The 24,602-nt window shown below is 46.2% G+C and overlaps 1 protein-coding gene and 1 pseudogene across 3 annotated transcripts in view; both read right to left on the reverse strand.

The window, feature by feature from the left end:
- Positions 1 to 1,337: 1,337 nt before the first annotated feature.
- The window catches only part of LOC147616967 (transcription factor Pur-alpha 1-like), a 30,173-nt gene continuing 6,908 nt past the window's right edge, over positions 1,338 to 24,602 (reverse strand). For all 3 annotated transcript variants that reach the window (XM_086776617.1, XM_086776616.1, XM_086776615.1), the window contains 3 exons: positions 3,771 to 3,920; positions 2,265 to 2,498; positions 1,338 to 2,055 (listed from right to left, as the gene is read on the reverse strand). In XM_086776617.1, coding sequence (XP_086632743.1) covers positions 1,888 to 2,055; positions 2,265 to 2,498; positions 3,771 to 3,920 — 552 coding nt within the window. In that variant the 3' untranslated portion in view covers positions 1,338 to 1,887. The remainder of the gene's footprint in view (positions 2,056 to 2,264; positions 2,499 to 3,770; positions 3,921 to 24,602) is intronic.
- LOC147616968 (uncharacterized) lies at positions 22,433 to 23,576 on the reverse strand (annotated as a pseudogene).

Genomic DNA, 24,602 nt, shown 5'->3' on the forward strand with positions numbered 1-24,602 from the left:
GGTTTCTGTGGCATCACTTGAGTTGGTAGGTAACATTAAACTATCTCGGAACTCTAATCCTTTTTTAAAGACATAATTGAGATCTATATCCCAAGGGTATAGCATATTATAGCACAATATATAGGACCCAAATCACAATTACACAAGGTAGTAGTGCATAAATGTAGGTGAAATTACAATGAGAAGTCAGTCTATATCCATGTGATTCAAATAAAGAGGAAAGACACCGGTCTCTTCAATTGATGTCACCAAACATTCCTTCACTAGCAAAAGGGTGCTTGGTGACATCCTAAGCTCACGTGATTTGCTCTCCTTGTAACATCCCATGCATTACGTCTAGCTTGCCTCTCCTCAAGCCTACATGCTTGTCCATACTTGGCCACAAGAATTCTATGAATTAATGCCTCCCAAGACCATTTCACTAGTATGTTGCACCCAAAAATAAATGTGGAAATGTTGTGCATATTTATGTATATCCTTAGCTAGCATTGATGCACAAACACATATATTCACATCCATTCATAGGCATACATTTATGTGCATATGCACATTCGTCAAGAAATTGACCTAGCATTGATGGATGTGGAAATGTTGTGCATATGTATTTATGTCCTTAGCTAGCATTGATGTGCAAAACACATATGTTCACATCCATTAATGTGCATATGCCCATTCATCAAGACATTGAGCTAGCATTGATGTGCACTCACATACATATTCTGCAGATACTATTCAAGCAGATGCAGGCGTCAGCAAAGGGAAAATAGGCCAGGTACACGAGCGAGTTCAGGAGATTGTGCCAACCCTAGGTGGAGCCCCAGGCAAGTAGCTCGAGAGGACAATATCTAAGGAAGACAACTAATAGTTGCACATTCTAAAACTAAATTTTACAAGGGTCTGAAACACACTTGGGCACACAAATCTCAGGAAGGATAAGTGTCTTGATTTGAAGTAATTTCAACACCATGGAGTGCAGTTCCATTCCCTCAAGCGCACATCTACTGCAAAACCTGGTGGTCGATGTAACATAGAGCCAGTGAGACAAAGCCTGATATCATAACAGGACGTCTCGTTGCCATAGTGGTGTACCTTCAACCAACTCTTCCTTCAGTTGCAACCTTGCATGGTCATCAACCTGATCCTTTTCAAACATGTGAGGGTGTCTGGGACACAGTTGAGAACAATTTTTGTTTTCATGTTGTTGCCAAAACGTTTTGAGGTTTCATTCCCTTGGGATATGACAGCCATGGTTAACTGGCAAAATAAAAGTAAGTTGAGGCCACAGAATCATCACAGAAATGTTCCACGACACATCGGAAAAATGGAATAGACAGATGTGTTTTAAAACGAGTTAATTTTCTGATGCCAAGATAAACTTTAAAAAAAACACACACAGCCTTTGACATGTTGCTGACAAAGCATTTAGATACATATAAATAAAGACTGGCTCGGTAAGTGTCAATCCTTTATAACCTCCACCCTTGACGCCGTTTCTTCTGAAGCCTTAACAATTTTGCTCTAGGCACCCCAGTATGCAGGCAGCATTCTTATTTAAAAGCAAACAAACCCAAAAAACAAAGAAAAATAAAGCCAACCCCTTCATTGTTACTGTGGTGCCTGTGTGTGGTATGCCACCTTATTACACCCAGACTCACCATTGGAACTGTGGTGTTATAACTGTATAGTGTGACAAATTATCTCATTTAGACAATATCATCTCATGGTGTGCCTCCCAGGATAAAAGGCTCTACCCAAACTGTTGGTCCAGTTTGAGCACTTTCGATTTTCCCAGTAAGTTAACTTAGAAGAATACGGATACAAGGATAGGACAAGCCAAAAATTTGAAGGTACACTGCTAAGCTTTGCCACTTGTTTTTAACAGAAAAGTTAACCCTCGCTCCACTTCCGTGGGGGTGCCACAGGTCGAACCCTGCCAAGTCCTGGCCCAGGCATGCCCTGGCTTCTGACTGTTTCTACAAAGTGACCGATTGTCTCATAAAATTGCTCCAACACTGATACTGGAAGAATGATTGCCGAGCGGTCAGCACCTGTCACCTGTAGCTCCAAAACCCCCAAAGGTTAGCAACACTCCAAGCTTAGGCTGGTCAAAGAACCTGCCCGCCCATATTGGATGGGCAGGGAATCAGACAGGTAAGATTGCCCATCCATAAGGTTCTGCATTTACATCCCATAAAGATTCAAGAATAAAGACCAACACAGTATTTACAGAAGGCAAGCTCTTATCATATGGACATAGCACAAACCTCTGAAATCCTCAGGTACTGCCCACGTGCATTACTCCCGAGATCAAAGAAGAACTTCTTTTGCTCAGCTCGAAGAACTTTCGAAAATGTCCCACCTGCATCACTGCTGGATGAAGGCAAGACCACAGAGCCATCATCTACAGGGCTCCCAGAGGATCCTGCCTGTGAATTGCCACTCGGTAAGATGACACCCAATGAGTGCACTGCTATGTGCTCTGATGGCACGGAAGATTCCTGTTTCCCAAAAAAAATATGAAAACCTCTCTCTCTCTCTCTCTCTCTCTCTCTCTCTCTCTCTCAAAGACTTACACAGGTAGAGACGCGGTTTTTTACACGGACTATGGATAGAACCCATAGAGTCAGCAGGACATCCGGGTTTGGGGGAAAGTGAGATTGTGGTTAGTTTGGCCTAGGAAGCTGTAAAATTGTATTTTTTGGCACCCGGGTGCGTTGATTGCTTGTTTCGGATAGCCCCCTTAGAATCAGGAATGCACAAGGTCAGGTTTGAGGAAGTCTTTTTGGGGTTCCTTATTGATCACGGGTTCCTAGCTGTCATCATGGATGCAGAATGAATCATGGCATTGTTTGCCAGCAGGAAGGCATATGGATGCGCAGGCTGCTCATATGGAGGCACAAATGGCACCTGCTCTAAATCTAGCAATTGGACGAGCACCGCTCCCGATCTGAGCAACTGTCTCTCAAAGCATTCTGCTAGTCGGCACGAGAGATGACGTTCGCGTCACCAACAGTCTCCTTCATGGAGTCCCTCTCCACCAGATTCTCTGGGTAGTTCCTACTCTCCTTCATTGGTTCAACATACTGGTCTACCAAGTTCTTCCATGGAAGGCCCATGGCTTGTTGGCACCACCCACAAGAGGAGTCCTCCAAGAGGGAGCACACACTCTTCAGAGAGCCTGATGCTCCTCTCATGTTTCATGTTCCTTGTATTCATGATGAGATATCCATGGACATTTTTGTGCCACTCCCGCCAATTCGTCTTGGAAAGCGAAGCGCCAAGAGATTAGCGAAGTGTAGAAAAGGTGAGTGAGATAATTTTGATTTGTTCTATTTATTTTGGGTTCCCATGATGAGATATGCCATGAACATTATTGCATCACTTTGGTCTCATAGGCCCATTGGGTCTTTAGTAGATGCTCTCTCTCTCTCTCTCTCTCTCTCTCTCTCTCTCTCACACACACACACACACACACACACACACACACACACACACACATGCGCACACATACACTCATTGTTCGTGTCAAAGAGGTCTCTGTTTCAACTCCTCTTGTCTCTAACTGAATCATGCAATGATCGGTCTCCTATTCCTTCAATGTGACACTGAAATAACAAAACCTTTTCTCCCCTTTCTGCATGTCTGCCTAGCCGCAAGTGCCTGCATGCATGCATCATACATTCATGCCTAGAAGGCCATGCATGTGGCTCAGCCATAAGAACCACCAGCATGTGACAAGCATGAGTGAATATTTAGAAGAAAACCTTCACCTGAAGATCAACTGATCTGTTATCAGGTGCAAGCAAATGCCGACCTCCTTCAATCTCTGCAAGAATATCCCGAAAGGCTGCCCAACCTTCCCCATCCGCAGTCCCAGCAGGCACAAAGATTGTACTACGATTACGAGTTACCTCAGAAACCTGCATTAAAACACCCTTTATCACGCTCCTGATATTGCGCTTGAAAAAGGATAGAAAATTGCAAAAATAGACCAAATCTAAAACTGTCCAGATGTTATAAATTATAAAGTCAAAGTAGAGAAGTGCACTACAGAAATTTGTAATTTTAAAAAATAAATGCAAACACAGCAAAGCATCCTCTCAAACATGGCACAGTCTATGTGATGGCATGCTGCATGTATTGCAAGTTAGTTATGCATGCTGCCTCTAAAGCACAAAGGCTTCTATCCAAAGTTGTCAAAACTTAATGATGGCAGGATCCCAAACTGGTCCACATTTTTGCCCGAGAGATCATTGCAAACCCCGTTGACACCATCCCAGCTTGGCAGCCAACCCATTCCAACCACATTGATAGAAACATTGGAAAGTGTTGGCATGCAATTTGGGAAAGGCCACGTTGTATTACGCTTGGCCTTACAAAAATGTCCTACTTAGTTGCTAATGGTGTGCCTTGGAACGGATCGCAACCTTGCACGTTCATCAACAACACGTGATAATGATTATAGAATGCAGTTAACCCTATGACACGGCATGGCTGTTTTAGTTTTCGAAATATTTTGGGCGTTGCCGTTTTCATTTTGTTGAGGCGTTTTGACAGCTATGCTTCTATTAAATATAAGCTTCACGTTACAAGCTTCTATACTTACTGAGCATGCAGTGGAAATGAACCCAGCAGATCACAAGCAGTTAGGGAAACATACACAAAAGGAGGCCTCAAGGCTAGAACACGCATTGTTGTTTTGGGGGTTTGTTTGTGTGTGTGTGTGTGTGTGTGTGTGTTTTTTTTTTTTCGGGGGGGGGGGGGGGGGGGGGGGGGGTGAGGTGTGAATTCAGCCATATTTCCATTTCCATTTTCAAACTAGCACATTTCCCCACCTTCTATGTTTTCCCAACAACACTTCTCGTTTCTCCCTTGCACCCGCACCCTAGACTTTAGACTTTGTTTTAGTCCAAAAGGGCACCAAATATGGGTATTTTGCAGGTAGGGTTAGGGTTAGGAGGGTGAGTGAAAAGCCCTTGATTTCTCCTTTTTTTTTTTCCCTGATTGGTCTTAGGCCCAAGATCCTCCCATAGTTAACCGATTTTTCACCGCCCATAGGCGCTTAATTATCCACCCGTAGGCGATGCCGCCAAGGAAGCACCAAGGGGGGTTTTGAACCCAAGACCTCTTGGTCCTAGGCAAACACCTTCACCACTTGAGCTATCCCCTCATTGGCTGATTTCTCATTTTTTTGTAAATATCTATAATGGAATGAAAGGCACACCACCTTATTTGGTTTTCTCATTTGATATTTTGATATTGTACAAGACCTTGTGATTTTAATTTTTTTCCGGAAACGGATCCTTCTATTAGTTAACAGAAAACAGCCTCAAAGGCTAGATACAAACTCGCCTCCATGTACAGAGTGAGGATCAATAACAAAATAAGGGGAAGGGATGCACTTTTCCTCCGGATGGCCGCTCTATGAGAAGGCTATCTCATACAAGGGGTGAGGGAGGGAATAACCACACAAGTGGTTTGTAGTGCCAAGTGGGCTCACCACCACTATCTTTGAGAAAAGGACCATGTCGCCAGAGCCCGAGGAAGGCTTCCCAACACTTCCACATACGGTCATAACCACCTTGAAACTTTCTGCACTATCCGCAGAGGGTATGAATGATGTCGAGCCAGATGCTCCCGATGGACTCCGCCGGCGGAGTGTGGGTGCCTTCGATGGCTTCGCTGCATCGAGCTCTCTAGACGTGCCATGCAACAATTATCTCCCATCTCTGGCACGAACCAGGAGTCTAGTGACTAGAAGATGGGGCTGGAACTAGCACTATCGAGATGCGCAGGTGAGAGACCTTAAGGGCTAGCCCCCCACCTTCCTCCTCATAAGCCATGACCACCTTGGCCTCAATGGCCCAAGCAACAGTGCCCCATGTAATAGTAACAGTGCCCCATGTAATCGTACGGGGAGAGACCCTATCCATAGTGAAGATGCGGAGAATCCGCTGCCAAACCCGTTGAGCCTTCAGGCAATCCCAAAGACAATGTTGCTAAGACTCCTGGGGATGGCCACATCTCAGACATGCTGCTAGTCTACCGCCAAACTCCAATGGGCCAACAACCATAAAAGAGGGTGATCTTCCGAGGTCGGAATTTGTCTTAGAGCCACTTCCAAAAATCTGAGAGAAAGCGCAATGAGAGGCCCTGAGACTGCCAGTGTTTTGCTGTTGCCAGGGTGCCCTCAACCTCAAGCATCTGGATCCTTCGACCTAGCCGTGTGGTGTATGCAAAGAACGGGGTACCATTAGTCTCCTCCAGGTCTGCAGGATTGAGCCAAGTCCACTCCCCTAGGTTCCGCATGAGGCGTGTGATGGGCCAAATCCTAGCCAAGAGGAAATCCTTTCATGGCTTGCCGCCTGGAAAAAGTCCTCTAACAATCAACTTGCCCAACAGGGCACGACACTAAATGGCGGGGTCAATGATGCCTAGGCCCCCTCTGTGGCGAGCTGTATGATCACTCTCCAGGCCACCTTGGCCCGGGCAAGCCTCCCATTGCTCCTTGCCCACAGAAAATTGTGGATCAACCACTGAACCTGACCAATGTAGGCCTGAGAGAAGGCCCAACAAGATATAATATACCACATGGTGGCAAGAATAACCCGGTTTGCTGCCACCACTCGGTCGCTAAGGAAAGCCTCGCTGAACTCCAGTACAAAAGCTTCTTCCGAATGCTCAGAAGAAGAGGGGCTAGCTGCTGCTCTGGGGAGATATGGATGCCCACTTGGCACCCAAGATAACAGATTCGCATGCCCCTCGGGATCCACTGGAAAGCCTCAATCAGACGCCAAGTCGAGGTGAGTGAAAAGCCAACCCAAAAACCACACGACTTGTGTCAGTTAATCTGCGCTCCTGATGCGCGATAGAAGATCTCAATCGCCTCTGCAAATCTTTGAAGATTCCCCACATCTCCAGATAAGTATGGTGCTGTGTCATTTGTGAACTCGTAAGTCTAGCAGCTCCTCCTGAGTACGGATGGGGAGACACAGTCCCTGGAGCCCAGTCTTTTGAGCTGAGAGAAAACTACTCATGGCCTTGGTGCCAAATAGAAAGAGGTAGGGTGCTAGAGGGCAGCCCTACTGGACCGAGCGAGAGAGGGAAAATCTATCACCTCTGGCTCCCTAAACGAGAACCTGATTGTGAGAGACCAAATAAAGTCCAAAAACACAACGGATCCACTCCACTGGAAAACCCACTGGGACATCATGCCCTCCAGAAAGCCCTAGTCAACCCTATCAAAGGCTTTCTCAAAATCAAAAGGAGCACAATGAGATCCTACTACCGCATCCTGGCCGAAGCTATCACCTTTCAAAACGTGAAGATGTTAGCTAGAATGCTCCGATACTGAACAAAACCTGTCAGAGTATCATGAATCAAATCGGGGAGGAAGGGCTGAAGTCTCCGGCTGATGGCCTTAGCCAAAATCTTGTAGGCGGTCCCAAGGAGGGTGATAAGTCTCAACTGCCGAATCTCCAATCTGTCACCACCCTCCTTAGGAATCAAGTGAATCAAACCCTCTACAAGCCTCTCTGCCGAATCTCCAATCTGTCACACCCTCCTTAGGAATCAAGTGAGTCAGACCCTCTGAAAAAATCTGTGGCTATGTCTCTCACATGGGGGATCCGAAACAATAGATCCATCCTGGCCTCGCAACCTGCGAATACCATCTCTCTGCATGTGGGGGCCTGCAATCTCAAAGAAATCCCCAATGACTCTTATCACTGGCCTGGGTCCAAAAGGAAGCTCTCGCATGGTATCTGTACTCTACCCTCCTCTCCTCTATAGATCTAAGCTCTATACGGGCGACAGCCAATTGACCCTCAATCCACGGGCTATCTGGGGAACTCTCTTGAAGTTGCTAGAGAGAATCAATGCCCCAACGAATGCTCCTCTCTTGCTCACGGAATCCAGCCAATCTACTCTGTGCTGCCTGCAGCAATAAACTGCTAATCTTGCCAAGGCCTACATCCAAGGTGCCTGTGGTAGAACCTGAGAGAAAATCCAGCCCCTCCTATATCTGCTCTATCCTGTTGCATGTCTCAGAGTCCTGTATGAGGCTGTCCGAGATCCTAGTGCTCAAGTGTCTGTCCTGCCTCCAGGGATATCCTCCGAGGACAAAATAACTAGAGCATGATCAGAGAAAGTAGTGCCTGCCAAGATACCAATCATGCCCCCACGACCGCAAGCCCACTCATCCACATAGAATCTATCAAGTCGAGAAAGATTGGGGCCAGTGCTCCTCCTGTCAGACCTTGAGAAGCACAGACTCCCAAGGTTGGGTCCAAACTCTAGCAATTGCCGAGGGTCTTGTCCCCTAAGTACCAGGATCAACTCGTCCCAAGCAAAGTACTCTGAGCCAGAAACTGTAGCCATGTTTCCTCCAAGTCTATCCTCTACTAACTCTATCATGTTAAAGTTCCCACCCATGCACCAAAAGTCGGCCTCAAGAAGGGACCGAAGAACTGTACTCCAAAAGGTGGCTCTATCTGCAGAGCGGCGTTCGGAGTATATAAGCCCACACAATCCTCGCCAATCCCCGACAATAACCAATGAGCCCGACCTGTGTCAATGATCCTTGAAAAAACTACTGCCGGCAAGAGCTGCTCTTCGCTAACAAAAATATAAACTCCCCCCTACATCCCGGAGGGGCCAAAAGAGGGGGACCAAAAAGTGTGACTCATGCCTGGTAAAATCTTCCCACAGCAACGGGTATGCCCCTCGAAAAGATGGTGCTCCTGGAGGAAGGGAATATCAATGGGTCCCCCAATTCCTACTCTCCTCTAAGGACGCCACGCCTTTGAAAACAATGAGGCTCCCCCAAACCCTAGATGTTCCATGAGGCAATCCGATATCTAATCTCTGTGGGCAGCAGAAGTATCGGAAAAGCCCTCCACTCAAAGAGGCTTGGGCATGGGTTTCGAAGGGGAGTGGTCACAGTCAATCCTAGGACGAAGGCGTGCTAGGTGGGCGTGGATCTTGTCCTCCATGTGATGCCACTCTGTACGAGCTCCAGAGTAAGCATAATCAGAGCTCCACCTGTCGTAATGCAAGTATCTGTAGGAGGGGCGAAGGGGTATTGCTACTGAGATATGAAGGAACACAAAGAGCAACACCTCCAAGTTCGAGGACACCACCTCCCCGTCCTGATCTCTGTGGCCTAAGCCTCCCAGCTCCATCCGAGCCAAAGGCCAAAGATGGGTAAGCACATCAATGATGCACAGATCATGAAAATGATGAGAAAGCTCAACTGCCTACCCCTGGATGGCGGCAAACGCCGACTCCGAGTCCCAATCCGTTCCAGGGGGCTACACTCGAGGGGAAGAAAAGATCATTGCGCCACTCTCTGGCGTGGATGGCTTAGAGTGAGGTAACACCACACAAATCCGAATGGGAGCCACCATCTCCTCGAAAATGTTAGTTCCTTCGCTAACAAAAATATAAACCCCCCCCTGCATCCCGGAGGGGCCAAAAGAGGGGGACCAAAAAGTGTGACTCATGCCTGGTAAAATCTTCCCACAGCAACGGGTATGCCCCTCGAAAAGATGGTGCTCCTGGAGGAAGGGAATATCAATGGGTCCCCCAATTCCTACTCTCCTCTAAGGACGCCACGCCTTTGAAAACAATGAGGCTCCCCCAAACCCTAGATGTTCCATGAGGCAATCCGATATCTAATCTCTGTGGGCAGCAGAAGTATCGGAAAAGCCCTCCACTCAAAGAGGCTTGGGCATGGGTTTCGAAGGGGAGTGGTCACAGTCAATCCTAGGACGAAGGCGTGCTAGGTGGGCGTGGATCTTGTCCTCCATGTGACGCCACTCTGTACGAGCTCCAGAGTAAGCATAATCAGAGCTCCACCTGTCGTAATGCAAGTATCTGTAGGAGGGGCGAAGGGGTATTGCTACTGAGATATGAAGGAACACAAAGAGCAACACCTCCAAGTTCGAGGACACCACCTCCCCGTCCTGATCTCTGTGGCCTAAGCCTCCCAGCTCCATCCGAGCCAAAGGCCAAAGATGGGTAAGCACATCAATGATGCACAGATCATGAAAATGATGAGAAAGCTCAACTGCCTACCCCTGGATGGCGGCAAACGCCGACTCCGAGTCCCAATCCGTTCCAGGGGGCTACACTCGAGGGGAAGAAAAGATCATTGCGCCACTCTCTGGCGTGGATGGCTTAGAGTGAGGTAACACCACACAAATCCGAATGGGAGCCACCGTCTCCTCGAAAATGTTAGTTCCTTTGACAGGGAGATATCGGAAGAAACTGTAATCCACTAGCTGCCCCAAGATTCTCGGGGCCACCTAGCGACTCTGGCGGGAGAGCCCTCACCGGGGAGGCGGCCATGGCCATCTCTACTGGCTCCGAGAAGCGATGAATCAAGTGGCGGACTGAACTCGTCGGCTAAGCGAGGCCAAGGTAATTACTTGAGTGATGGCAAGTGCAAGGGAAAAAGTCGAGGACATCAAAGCAAGTTGAGAATACAATAAGGATTGAATTGGGAAAAGAAAAGTTGCCAGGATGGGTGGAGCACTTGTAAGGATCATTAAAATTTTATTAAGGAAAAAGGTAAAAATAGGGGTATTTGGCCAAGAAAAAGGTAGCTGCAAGGATCACTAAAGAATTATAAAGGGAAAAGAAAAAAATAGGAGTATCTCCGCTCCCTAACCACTATCTACTCAGTGATCTGGCATCCGGTACCATACCAGATACACAGAATCACTGACATCATTCTAGAGGGAGACTCACAACGCGGACTGGCACTGTTTCATGTGCACGACAGTGCACACCTGACCTTGGACTCATGTGCAGGACAATGCACACCTCACCTCGGACGACTGAGATGGATCCCTGGCCGACTCGTCCCAGACTGAGCTCACATGGGACCAGTTCACCATCCTAGGTCCTGCACCTTCTGTACAGAAATGTCTACGTGGCATCCAATTGCGGGATGCACGTGACATGTTACTCGAGCACCAAAGGGAAAAGGAGGCCATTCATCTTAGATACCAGCACCTCTCTTCAGCATCCCCCGCCTCAGGTGCCACCAGCCAGCAATCCGCAGCATCAACTACCATCATTCGCAGTCAACCAAATTTCAGTAAGTATGATGGTAAGTGTGATCATTTAGCAGTTAATCAGTTTATTCATCAATTTACTGCTCATTTGCCATTAGCTAGGATCACAAATCCTCAGGATAGAGTCCACATAATGGCTCCCCATCTCACTGGTGAGACAGTCACTTGGTGGCAGCGTTGGTCTAATCTTTATACAGACCAGACCACAGGTGTCACAACTTTTAGCTTGGATACCTTTGTCCATGACCTGAAGACCAGATTCCTCCCGCCCTAGTACATGACCGGTCTGGCAGATGAGTTCTAAACTTCTATCGACTCAGACAGAACAGATCCCAGTGCTTCAGTTCTCTGGCAAGGTTATTACTTTAGCACAGCAATTAGGGCTATCTGCGCAGGCCAAGATGGAGCAATTCATTCGTGGATTGGATCCTAACATTCGTACATATAACCAAGCTTTGACTGTCGCTCAGAATGAAGAAATGAAGATGAACGGAGGGAAGCCCAAGCAGTCATCCAAATCCGGTACCAAACCCCAACCACGGAAAGGTACTCCGTCTTCTAAAGACACAAAGACAAATAACAGTCCTAGCTCTAGTTCAGGGGGTAAGGAATCCAAGCCTAAGAAAACCCCTGAGGAAAAGGCTAAAGCAGGCATCACTGGAGGCTATCTTCCTCCAGAGGAGCAAAGACAGTATCAGTCAGAAAACCGATGTTTTTTCTCTCATACCATTGGGCATGGTAAGAAGGATTGTCCAAAAAGGCAAGCGGAGCAAGCCTCCAAAGAGCCTTCTGCCACAGTTGCCACAGTATCCCCCGCTCCTCCACCGCCTGCTACCACCAATGCGGTTCAGATCTTACCTTCTATGCATCCCATGCCATCCGTGGTACTTGATGCTAAGCAGGAGGGTGAGGCTACAACCACACAGAAAAGCCTGATCCAAGCTTATGGCTCTACCAAGGGCCACCAGTTCATAATCCTTTTTGCCATGGGAAGTTCTCCCCAATTGGCTACCAACATGAGCTGTACCTTGGTGCCCTATCATTTGGAGGTAGACGGGTTTACCCCTGGTCTTCGCACCCACATATCTCAAAGGATACAACAATTTTCTTTTCAAGTTCAAAAGGCCTCATTCCAGCGAGATTTCATTCTCTCCCCTCTTTTGGGATGTGACATGATCTTAGGAATCCAGTGGTTTCATCAGTATGAACCTATTCCCAATTGGGGACAGGACACCTTTATTATCTCTAAAGGTTTTCCTGAGCCTATCATGATTCGGGAAGATAGAAGCATTCTTGGCGTTCCTATGATTTCTCATCTCCAGACCCCACGAGCTATCCGCAAGGGAGCAGAAGGAGCATTGATTTATGCTCAAATAGCTTCTATCTCATCGATAACCGTTGTCTCATCTTCTTCGGTCCCTCAGTTGGTAGATCTCCTTTCTCATTCAGACATTTTTAAGGATGATCTCCCACCCAGTATCCCATCCTCTCATCCTGTGGATCATCATATCGATTCGGTCCCTAGGGCAGAACCTCCTAGCAAGTTTCCCTCTTGTCTTTCCAAGACTTTCGAAGACAAGCTAGAACAACAGTGTAACACACGGAAGCTCTGAGAGTCTTCCTTCAGCCCTAAACACCACTTAGAACATGCTGATGCAAAAACGCAGACAGAAGGGAGAGTAGAGAGAGAGAGAGAGAGAGAGCTGGAAATTCAATATATTCATATGGTACAAAAAGGTACCCTAAATCTACAGCCATGGGTTGCCTTCATAAAAAAGGTGTAATCACTGAAAACAGTCCTACACAAAAGGACCCACTCCCTAGTGGAGTGAATGAGTCCAACAATGAGCACATGCGCCTATTTATAGGCCTCTTGGACCATTGGAGTGCTAGCCGATTGCTGGTCGGCCAGCCGACTGGTCATAAATCCACAAATATTGAAGCGCCTGCAGCCGCCTTCCTCTGGTACAGCCGACTCTCCTCTGGTTCAACCAACAGACCCTTCATGCAACCGACAACATCCTTTTCATGTCCTCCTCCTAGTCCCATACTGCCACATCTGCACTTTGTGCTCAAAATCCTAGTTCTGGTCATCTTTTCCTGGCTGCCCCTTCTGGACTAGCTTCTGGACATGTCCATGGGCAAATTTGCACATGACATCCCCCTCTGCTAACCTTGATGACAGGATTCCAACCTGTTCTTGGATGACTGTCATCATCCCATTCTTTTCCCAAAGTCCCTCTATCATCCATCCATCTCTGGCAACCCTTTTCTCTGAAACCCAGCCCGATCTCCAAAACCACTTTGACTCTAAATAAGATCTATGCATCTGTTCCATCCAATCCCCAATCCGTTCCTGCCCTAACTCTGAACACTGTCTTGGTCTTCATTCCTGAGAAATGAGTCTGGCACTCTCACATCACCCCTTGGAGGATCATCCTCCCTGGGGACCGTTTCTCGAAAACCTATCTGGCTCACAGGACTGCCATCCCCTCTAGCTTTGTGGAACACCACCAACAAACCTCCTGGGAGCTCTTCCCGATCTTGTGTTCCTTGCCTTGGGCTTCGTACCCGTGCACTTTCCTGTACCTTGGACCTGTACACCATCATATGGGACTGAATCAGTGTTTAGCCTTGCTGAGCCTGATGCTCTGATACCAATGTAACATGCAGAAGCTCTGAGAGTCTTCTTTCAACCCTAAACACCACTTAGAACATGCTGATGCAAAAACACAGACAGAAGGGAGAGAGAGAGAGAGAAAGAGAGAGAGAGAGAGAGCTGGAAATTCAGTATATTCATATGGTACAAAAAGGTACCCTAAATCTACAGCCATGGGCTGCCTTCATAAAAAAAGGTGTAATCACCCAAAACAGTCCTACACAAAAGGACCCACTCCCTAATGGAGTGAATGAGTCCAACAATGCTCTGGTTCAGCCGACCGACCCTTCATGTAGCCGACAACATCCTTTTCATGTCCTTCTCCTAGTCCCATACTGCCACATCTGCACTTTGTGCTCAAAATCCTAGTTCTAGTCATCTTTTCCTCGCTGCCCCTTTTGGACTAGCTTCTGGACATGTCCATGGGCAAACTTGCACATGACAAGCAGTCAGTTCTCAAACATTTGAAACATGTTCCTTATGGATGCATTTTCACAGTCACCACAGACCACCAAGCACTTAAGTGGCTCCCGACGATGCCAAGTGCCCAGTGGAGTGATCAGCACACTAGACAAGGTCAGCTCTTCTACCAGGTTGGAGGAATGATCAAGTACATCCCTGGTCAGCATAATCCAGTAGCAAATGTTCTTAGTAGAAAGACAAGCATCCAGACCATTCAGGAGTCTACCATTCTCAACATCTCTGGAAAAGACTTAAATAGCATAGAAGATTAGTATGTCGACTCCCCTGAGTTTGGTACTCAGTACAATTTGGCCCTCAATTCTGAGCCAGGCCATTATTCAGTACAAAACGGTTGGTTGTTCTTCAAGAACCGCCGCTATGTCATTCGGGAAAAGCGTTCCGCTCTTCTCCATGATGCCCATGACTCCTTAGTTGGAGGCCATAGGGGTATCAACAATACCCTCGAGAAATTAGAACGGCCCTTTTATTGGCCAAAGATGAGGCGTGATGTCTATTCACATGTTCAAGCCTATAAGATTTGTCAAAAAGTAAAGGTTCCTAATACAAAGAAGGCTGGTTTACTTTAACCTTTGCCTATCCCCGACGGATCTTTCATCGACATATCTATGGACTTTGTAGGGCCTCTACCAGCATCCACCGGATCTCGGAACACTCAGTGTTTTACCATTGTGGATCGCTTCAGTAAATTCTGCATGCTCATCCCATGCAAGCATACGGCCACAGCCGAGGACGTAGCCCGTCTGTTTCTCAAGCATTGGTACCCAATTTGCCATTACATCAGATAGAGATTCCAAGTTTACCTCGCAGTTCTGGAGGGCATTATTTGAAAACTTTGGAACTAAGTTGCAGTATTGTCTAGTGCATTCCATCCACAGACAGACGGCCAAATAGAAATATATAACCAATTGGCCTTTGATGTTCTCAAGTCATATTGTCATGACCAGCAGTCCAAATGGGAACATTATCTTCCATTGGTCCAAGCTATCTTGAACGACACTCATTCATCCAGTGTCGGACGGACTCCATATAAAGCAGCCTTTGGTCAACGTTTCTCTTCTCTTTTGACGAGATTGATGTATCCATCTCTAGAGGCTGATAAAAACACGGAGGCATTTTCCGAGATCATTGAGTCAGTCAAGGACCGCCTGACCAAAGCACAGGAACATATAGCAGACAGGCGAATAAGTCTAGACGAGATGTCCACTTCAAGGAAGAGGATTGGGTCTATCTGCGTATCATGAAACAAAGTGTCTACATGAAGTTAAAATTGCCTACCAGTTGGACAATGCATGATGTTTTCCATGTTTCTTGGCTAAAACCATATGTTGGACCAGAAGTGTTTGATGTTTCAGATGAACAGTAGCCAGACGTGGTAGACGAAGCAGAAGTTATCAAGCTCGAGCAGATCCTTCTTCATCGTTGGAAGCATGGTTCCGGTCGACGGATACATCAGTTCTATACGAAATTCCGAGATCGAGGTACCCACGAAGCCGTATGGCTAGACGAGGAGTTCTTTCAAGAGTACACCCAGTTGTTGGCGGACTACTTGGAAGCCATGAACCTACTGCCAACCTAAGCACGAGGGAATGTCACATGCACTCTGCACTGTAGTGCATGGTGACAAACTGGCTCATCATCATCAGTGCAACATTGTTACAATATTAGTACCATTTAGGATGATATTTGTCGTACGCCGTGACCCCATTATAATCCTCAGTCCAGGATAAGTCAGGCACGAGCTACGTAGGTCATTCTCAGCCATAGCAAGTCAGTCAGTCAGTCTAAGTCCCTTAACCCACTTAAAGAGACGCATTCATACATATACAGTCAGTAGATACCTTAGGGTTTGCATCAAAAAGCATCCTGCATATTGCACATCATTCATGCATAGCATCTAGGCCATTGCAGGAACCCAAGATATCATCCAGTATTTGGGCATTAAGCCGATCCCATAGAGCAGCTTCATGCGTAAGGGCATCCCTCGTATCCTCATCCTCTGCAGTGCCCGGGTTGGGCCGGAGGACCAGTCGTGTAATGAACTCCAGAAGATCATAAGTCTCCAAGACTGCTTCCACCATGACTTTCCAGATGTCGTAGTTTGTGCCATCCAACTTGGCATCTAAAGGAAAATTCAGAAGAGTCAGTATCTGAACCGCCCGAGGTTGGATGAGTGCCATGATGTACCTCCTCTAGCAGCCACCAAAACACCCCAAGAGCTGCTCTCTACACTTGTAGGGAGGGTGGGCGTGATAGAAAGAGAGTAGAGAGGAGAAAAAACACAGAAAATGTAGATCTTTCCCTCCAAAGAAGAAAACGCAGGTATGGACCACTGCAGGCAGCACCGAGTTTGCGTGAAAACGCAGAAAATCAGCACCAATCAGCGATTCCAGGTCTAGACATCTCTAAGCTTTGATACCATGTCATAGGGCAGCAGAAAGATGTAGACGAATGACAAAAACACTGAAGCTTCAAGAGAGAGAGGAGAGAAAACAACAAAACGCTGATGCACTAATCCTCAAGAAAAGAGTGGATACAACCAACCCGTAGGCGAGGAGTGGACTCCGTAGGCAGTGCTCACCAAAGTGATGATCAAGAATGATGAAAAAGTGAGGAAGAGGGCAACATATATATACACCCTATATGAGCTGGCCGACTGCCTCCTAGGCTCCTACACAACCTGAAAATAGGTAAAAATACCATAAAAAGGGTGGGCAACCCACATCAAAGACCCATAAGATAGGGGGAAAATATGGGGAATGCCAGAGCATGGAAATGGCCCCCATAGACATCAAAAAAGCCACCAACAGGAGATGATATATGCTAACATAAGCCCAACTGACTGCAGGTTCTGCAGGAGTCAGGTGCTAAGCAGAAGCTGCAAATAATGAAGACCTGCAATGCTAGAAAGTTGGAACAACACCATGAACACGTGCAGGCCAGGAACCGTGTGCTGAAGGGGGAGACCAGAGACTAACTTGCGTAGGCATGAAGAGGAGGGAGGCTTGTGCTATGTATGTGACAAGCCAGGAGCACACGTCTTTTTTTTGAAACGCTACTCTGTGAGGATTACTGTTATTACTTAGTATTTCATCCACTTATCTGTGTATTTAAGACTGAAAGTAGACTCGAGAGACTTGAACACAGATGTTTGATTGATTGATTGAAACTGTGATACAACAGGCTCCTTATATAGGAGTCCAAGAGACACGAATGAAAAGACACATCCCATGACCAATAGTCATGACTCTAGGTGAAGAGACACATCCTTTGGACGAATAGCTGCAACCATTGGATGAAGAGTTGCAACCCTAGAGCGAAGGGGTGTGACCAGTCGTCGAAGGAGTGTGGCTCTTGATGAAGAGGCATGTCTCTAGAGCGAATAGTCGTGACCATCCGAGTGTAGGGGTCCTCTGTAATCATGTCACTTCAGTATCTGTAACCACGAGGAGACTGTGTATAATGAACTAAGTCACAATCGTGACATTCTCTCCCATTTAAAATAAAACCCATGTGATTAAATGAGAGTCGGTCGTCTGCCAAAGAATTCTTGGAGGAGTTGAGGATATTGTTGCATTTCTTCATCTGTCTGCCAAGTAGAATCTGACTCATCCAAGTCCATCCACTTAACAAGAAATTTTGTAGTAATCTTCCGTCTTGTTTCTTTCTGACGAACGTCAAGAATCTTCTCAGGAACAAGAATAATGTGATCATCTTCAATCTCAGGAACATAAGAAGATAACTCCGGAATAGATGAATCTCCTTGTATGTATTCCTTGAGCCAAGAGATGTGAAATGTCGGATGAATTTTTCCCCAAGATGGTGGAAGATCCAACTTATAAATCTTCTTTATAACTTTAAATGGACCATAGAAACGCGGTCGCAACTTCGGAAAGACTGACTTTATTGTCTTATATCGATGTGGTGCAACATAAAGCAAAACCAAGTCACCTTCTTGAAACTCAGTATGCCTTCTGTGCTTATTCACATACTTTTGATACTTCTGCTGAACATGAACCAGTCTGTCTCGAACTTGCACAAGAATATCTTGCATTTCTTGAATCAACTGATCTGCTAATGCCACCTTGTGTTGAAGAACAAAGTTTGTAGGCACAAGCGGAGTGTGACCATATGCTGCTTGAAAAGGAGTCATTCCAGTGACTGAATGCGGAGAATTATTATAAGCAAACTCCACAAGAGGCAAATATTCTTCCCAAGAAGCTAATCTTGTCTGAATATAATGTCTAAGCATTTCTTCCAAAATTTGATTTACCCGTTCTGTCTGTCCATCTGTCTGAGGATGATAAGCAAAACTGAACAAGAGATTCGTACCAAGAGATTTGAATAAGGAAGTCCAAAAATGTCCAGTAAACTTCAGATAGATCTTGGCAATCCATGAATTCTAAAAATATGCTGTACGAACAACGCTGCAAGATCTGGAGCAAAAACTGTCTTCTTGCAAGGAATAAAATGTGCCATTTTGGAAAACCGATCGACCACTACTAAAATTTGAGCATTGCCTTTCTGCGAACGCGGCAAAGTAGTGATGAAATCCATGCTTATGCTTTCCCATCTTTCCTGAGGAACTGGCAAAGGCTGAAGCAATCCTTGAGGAAGTTGTCGTGAGGCTTTCATAATTTGACAAGAGTGACAAGCTTTAACAAACTTAATAACATCCTGTTGCATCTGTGGCCAAAAGTATGTTGCTGATAACAGACGATATGTCTTGTTAATTCCAGGATGAGCTGCAAAGGATACTTCATGATGCTCTTGAATAAGGAGTTTCCGCAAAGATGCATTGTGAGGAACACAAATGCAATCTAAGTAATAAAGTAAATCATCTGCAATTGTATATGCGGCAAACATATTCATTTCTGCAACAGTAGGATGAAGAGATTTGAGAGCTCGAAAGACATCTCCAAAGTCTCTATCTGTCAAATACTCATGCTTAAAACATGCAGGAATCTCCATCTGCACATTTGAGATAGCAAAGTTCGTAGCTCGAGGCATGCGGCTCAAAGCATCTGCTACCACATTCTGTAATCCAGGAACATAGAGTATCGCCATGTGAAAATTTGCCAAAAATTCAACCCATCGTCCTTGACGAGGATTCATCACTGGCTGAGTAAAGATGTAAGTCAAAGACTGATGATCTGTCTTGACCACTGAATCTGCACCAAGAAGATAATGCTTCCACGTTCTATAAGCATGAACAATTGCCAAAAATTCCTTGTCATAAACGGGATATCGTATTTGAATAGCCGAAAATTTATGACTATCAAAAGCAATAACACGATCATTCTGCATAAGAACGCCTCCAGATGCTCTATCCGAAGCATCTGTCATGACGTCAAACGGCTGAGTTGGATCCGCAATAGCCAAAACAGGCGTAGTTGTCAACGCATGCTTAAGATCATTAAAGGACTTTTCAGCTTCAAGTGACCATTGCAATTTATCTAACTTTGTAAGGGCCGTCAAAGGAGCAGCAATATCTGAGAACTTGTGAACCTTGGTGTGGTAAAAATTCGCTAATCCCAAGAAAGATCGCACATCTGAAATTGTAAGTGGCAAAGGTCAATCAACAATGATCTTTATCTTCTTAGGATCAACTGCAATACCATGTCCAGAGATGATGTGTCCAAGATATTCCACATGATCTTTGAAAAACTGACTCTTCTTCTTGTTGATGTACAAGACATTCGTACGGAGTACTTCGAAGACAATCTGCAAATGCTGCTTGTGATCGGCTAAAGTCTTACTGAAGACCAAAATGTCATCTAGATAAACGATGACAAACTTATCCAAGTAAGGACCAAAGATGTCATTCATCAAAGTCATGAAAGTAGCTGGGGCATTGGTTAACCCAAAAGGAATGACCAAAAATTCATAATGTCCATACTTTGTTCTGAAAGCTGTCTTATACTCATCTCCAATTCGAATCCTGATTTGATGATAGCCTGACTTCAAATCAATCTTCGAAAATACCTTCGCACCAAGCAACTGATCAAAGAGCTCATCGATGCAAGGCAAGGGAAACTTATTCTTGATTGTCTGCTTATTAAGGACACGATAATCAATGCAAAGTCGCATAGATCCATCCTTCTTCTTGACCAATAAAACTGGAGCACCAAAAGGACTTTTGCTTGGACGTATATGACCTTTATCCAACAACTCTGCCAATTGTCTCTGAATTTCTTGAGATTCTGAATAAGAAACTCGATAAGGAGCTCGAACTGGCGGTGGTTGTCCAGGAATTAGATCAATCGTATGATCTATAGAACGTCGAGGAGGCAATGTCGTTGGCAGCTCGTCAGGAAATAAATCCTTATAAGGTTGAAAGAAGGGCTGCTGTAAATAAGAAATATCTGATGGCGAGGATTCCGATTGGTCCACTGTATTGTCTTCTGCTTCTCGCAACATAACTAAGGCAGAAGTGCTGTCGCGTTTACGCACTAAGTGTTTGACTTGCATAGCAGAAACCACAGTAATCGGCTTAGAATTAAACAGACCTCGTAATTCCATTTCTCGATGATTATGATAAAGTCGAATGGAATGATCTCGAAAGCTGATCAAAGGATCATACTCATATAACCAAGACTGTCCAAGGATCATGTCATAGTGTGACAAAGGCATAATAGAGAAATTCAGCTGATCCTGATAGTCCTGAATCTAAAAATGCAACTGCTGAATCCGTTTACTGCAATGCAAGAAAGAACCATCTACAAGTTCCACTTGGAAAACTTCCGCACTCTGCTGAGTAGGTAATCGCAACTTGCTGACGAGAGTAGTTCCCACGAAATTAGTTGAGCATCCACTATCAACAAGAACATTGATAGGATGCTGGCCAATAAATCCCAATAAGCTCAAAACTTGATTGGAAAGGTTAACAGGCACTGAAGTATGGTTGTGGGCATTTAACATTAAAGCACTGACAACTTTAGAAACTCGCACTGCATGAACCACCTGCTTGCCTTTTTCTGGCGCAGAAGGATGATGATGTCCATGTTCACCTTCTGGGAAACATTCCATGTTGGAATTCTGGCGAGAATTACGCTTTGGGCACTCATACCACCTGTGTGGTCCATTGCAAATTGTGCAAAGACCTGGAGAGTTGTCTTGAGAGGTTGAAGGTGCCGATGTAGAGGCTTGCTGACCTGCTGAGGTATCGCGGCGAAAATTGCGGCGATTGTTGGGTCGGCGACCTTGCCAGTTGCGTCCTCGATTCCGATTGTTGTTGTTGGAAGAGGATCCTGTTTGGGAGGCTGCTGCCTAACCTGAAAATCTAGGCCGAAAGGGCTGTTGCCGAGTAGATTGCTGACCAGAGGATTGGGAATATTGAGACTCAGGTTGAGATAAATTTCCTCTGCGATTGTGCTGGGAGAAACGGGCACTGTTTGAGGACCGATTGCCAAAGAAGGATGTCCTGGGTTGTCGTCGTAGATCTCCAAGGCGCTCTACATAGGCAATGGCAGCATCTATGGTGAGAGGGTTAAACTTCTGCACATCTTCCTGTAAGTTGGGTTCAAGCCCATCGATGAAGCTGTGTAGCTTGTCAGCGGGGCTGAGGCTCTCAATTTCCAGAGTTAAACGTTGGAACTCTGTGATATATGTGGCTGAGGATCCTGTTTGCCTCAGGCAGCGGAGAGCAGACCGGGCATGGTAGTCCGCACTGGCAGGTTCAAAGGCCTTGCGGAGGGCGCGCCGGAATTTATCCCAAGTAGGAGTGTGCTTACCATCTGCAACACGTCGTTGCCACCATAGAAGTGCTGTATCCTTGAGTAGTAAACTGGCTAAAGCCACCTTCTTGCTTTCGACCAAATCGGTATTGGTCAAATATACCTCCATTTTGAATATCCATTGGTCAAGCACGCGCTTGTCGCGGCGACCATTATAAGGGGCAGGCAGTTTGACATCGAGTTTCTTTTTTTGTGCAACAGTAAATATTTTATAAAGAAGTTGGAGTTCTGCATTGTTTACCTCGGCCGCTGGATCTGGTTCATCTTCATTTTCTGCTACCGAAGTCTCTGAAGAAGATGGTTGTGGATCACTGGCTGGTGTGCGCGTTGGATGGGGCCGCTGCAACTGGTCGAGTCGTCTGCTGATGGTAGAAAGACTTGTCGAAAAGGTCTGCTGAAGTGTCTCCATCTGCTCGCGTAATGATGTAATGGCCTGCATTTGCTCGTCTTGTTGCTGGCCCTCCTCCTCTGAGATAGATGGCATGTTGGATCTGCTAGAGTGAGTAGCGCGGAGAAGCTGGTGAAATATGTGGTACTGCTGGAGAAGAGAGTGACAGTGAATCGTCTCCCAATTCTGCTAAGAAATTGGAGCCTAACTCCGAAGGCTCGAAGTCTTCCACCTCGTCGAGAGGAGGTGTCTCTGCAGGGGGTTAAGGGAGTGTAATCTGGCACAATGAGCTCGCTGTATACTCGAACCAAGGGCTGAAGCGAGATGATTCGGTTTACTGCATCCACACGGCACTCGTCCAGGAAATATGCAAGATGTGGGTACCGTCCCAAAATAAACTCGTAATGAGCAAGATGGTGTGCTGGACACGTCAAGTAAATATGCCAGATCACCCACGCCTGTAACTGAGTGGCGTGGCGGTGTGACTGACGTATAATAAATAGTCCAGGGGACCTGGTACATGAACTGGAGACGGAACAAGTTCGGGTTCGAGTAATGGGGCGGGCTCCGGTGTGGGTGTATCGGGTATTATAATTATTTCTGGGGCTGGGCGAGGATTTTCAGGCAAGATGGCTTCCGGGACCTCGTCTATGTACGAGATGTAAAGCTCTGGCTGATTGCTGTTGGGTTCCATTGGACGCCTGGTTGAGAAGGGGAATGTGTGCCAGAGTGGAGAGAATTCCCTGGCGTGGCAGCGTGGAAGAGGAGCGAACCTTCCCTAGAACAGCGTGCGAGAGGAGCGAATGGGCTGGCCGGCGGACTAATTCGTTGCGCTGGCCCCATATTCGCTTTGTTTTTTTTTTTGACTTATCGAAAGGGCACGTGGGTTAATAAAAAGGGCCGCCCAAGTTGATTAACGGGCTGGCCGGCTAGGAAGGTCGCCGTTTATTAAACCCACGAAGGGCTGCGCGTAAAAGGACCTGCGCTGGCTGATTTGTATGACGAGCGCTTATGCACAGGCGACCAAGAGGTGCGCAGCCATGGGGAATAGCGAAGAGGTGCCGCCAAGGTGAAGGGGTACCTGCCGGGCTGATTTGATGACCGTTCGTGTGAAGGGATGCGAACCCATGCACGAAAGGGCACAACCCGATGAAGAGGCACACGAAGGGCTACCAGCAGGAAATCTCCTCACCGGGTACGCCACACACACATCTGTGCATCTGTCTTCTATATGTGAATTGAGAAAGAAGGTTTAGGTTACCTCATACTCGTAGATGTAGGTTCCATCTTTCTTCTGCTTCCATACAACGCCGGGTAGAGGAGTAGAGCGGAGAGGGTGAGAGGCTCACAACCGTAGGCCCGGGAAAAAATTTTGCTCTGATACCACTGTGAGGATTACTGTTATTACTTAGTATTTCATCCACTTATCTGTGTATTTAAGACTGAAAGTAGACTCGAGAGACTTGAACACAGATGTTTGATTGATTGATTGAAACTGTGATACGACAGGCTCCTTATATAGGAGTCCAAGAGACACGAATGAAAAGAGACATCCCATGACCAATAGTCATGACTCTAGGTGAAGAGACACATCCTTTGGACGAATAGCTGCAACCATTGGATGAAGAGTTGCAACCCTAGAGCGAAGGGGTGTGACCAGTCATCGAAGGAGTGTGGCTCTTGATGAAGAGGCATGTCTCTAGAGCGAATAGTCGTGACCATCCGAGTGTAGGGGTCCTCTGTAATCATGTCACTTCAGTATCTGTAACCACGAGGAGACTGTGTATAATGAACTAAGTCACAATCGTGACATACTCGACTGCATGCGGGAGCCCCAAAACGCCATGCAGGTGGGTTTTTTTAGGCTAGCCGCATTTGCATACGTGAGGGTTGCTAGTCATGTTTTTTTCTTTGTTGCCTTGCAGATGCGTGGGCGGCCTGTTTAGGGTGGGCGGGCTGCTTACATAGCCCGTGGGAAGACTTTTGTAAAAGCCTTAATACATATGAGGCTAAGGCTTTAGAGCCTTAATGTTTTTAAAAAACATTATTGGATTTAAAAAATGAACAGTCATGGCTTCCCATACTAAAAGGTGGCGACCCTTGAAGAAAACGATCCAAGCTCAAGAGGCATGAATTGAGCAACCAAAGTCTCGAGAAGATAAGGAGAAAGCTTGCCAACACTGGATGAAGTCCGTGTGTGCCCGGGTAGTTCTCACCTTCCAATCATTTTTTTTAAAATGTGTTATAGAAAATTGGGG

This window comes from Cibotium barometz, chromosome 37 (genome assembly GCF_041138505.1).
Source record: "Cibotium barometz isolate CiBa-2024 chromosome 37, ASM4113850v1, whole genome shotgun sequence".
Classification (NCBI taxonomy): domain Eukaryota; kingdom Viridiplantae; phylum Streptophyta; class Polypodiopsida; order Cyatheales; family Cibotiaceae; genus Cibotium; species Cibotium barometz.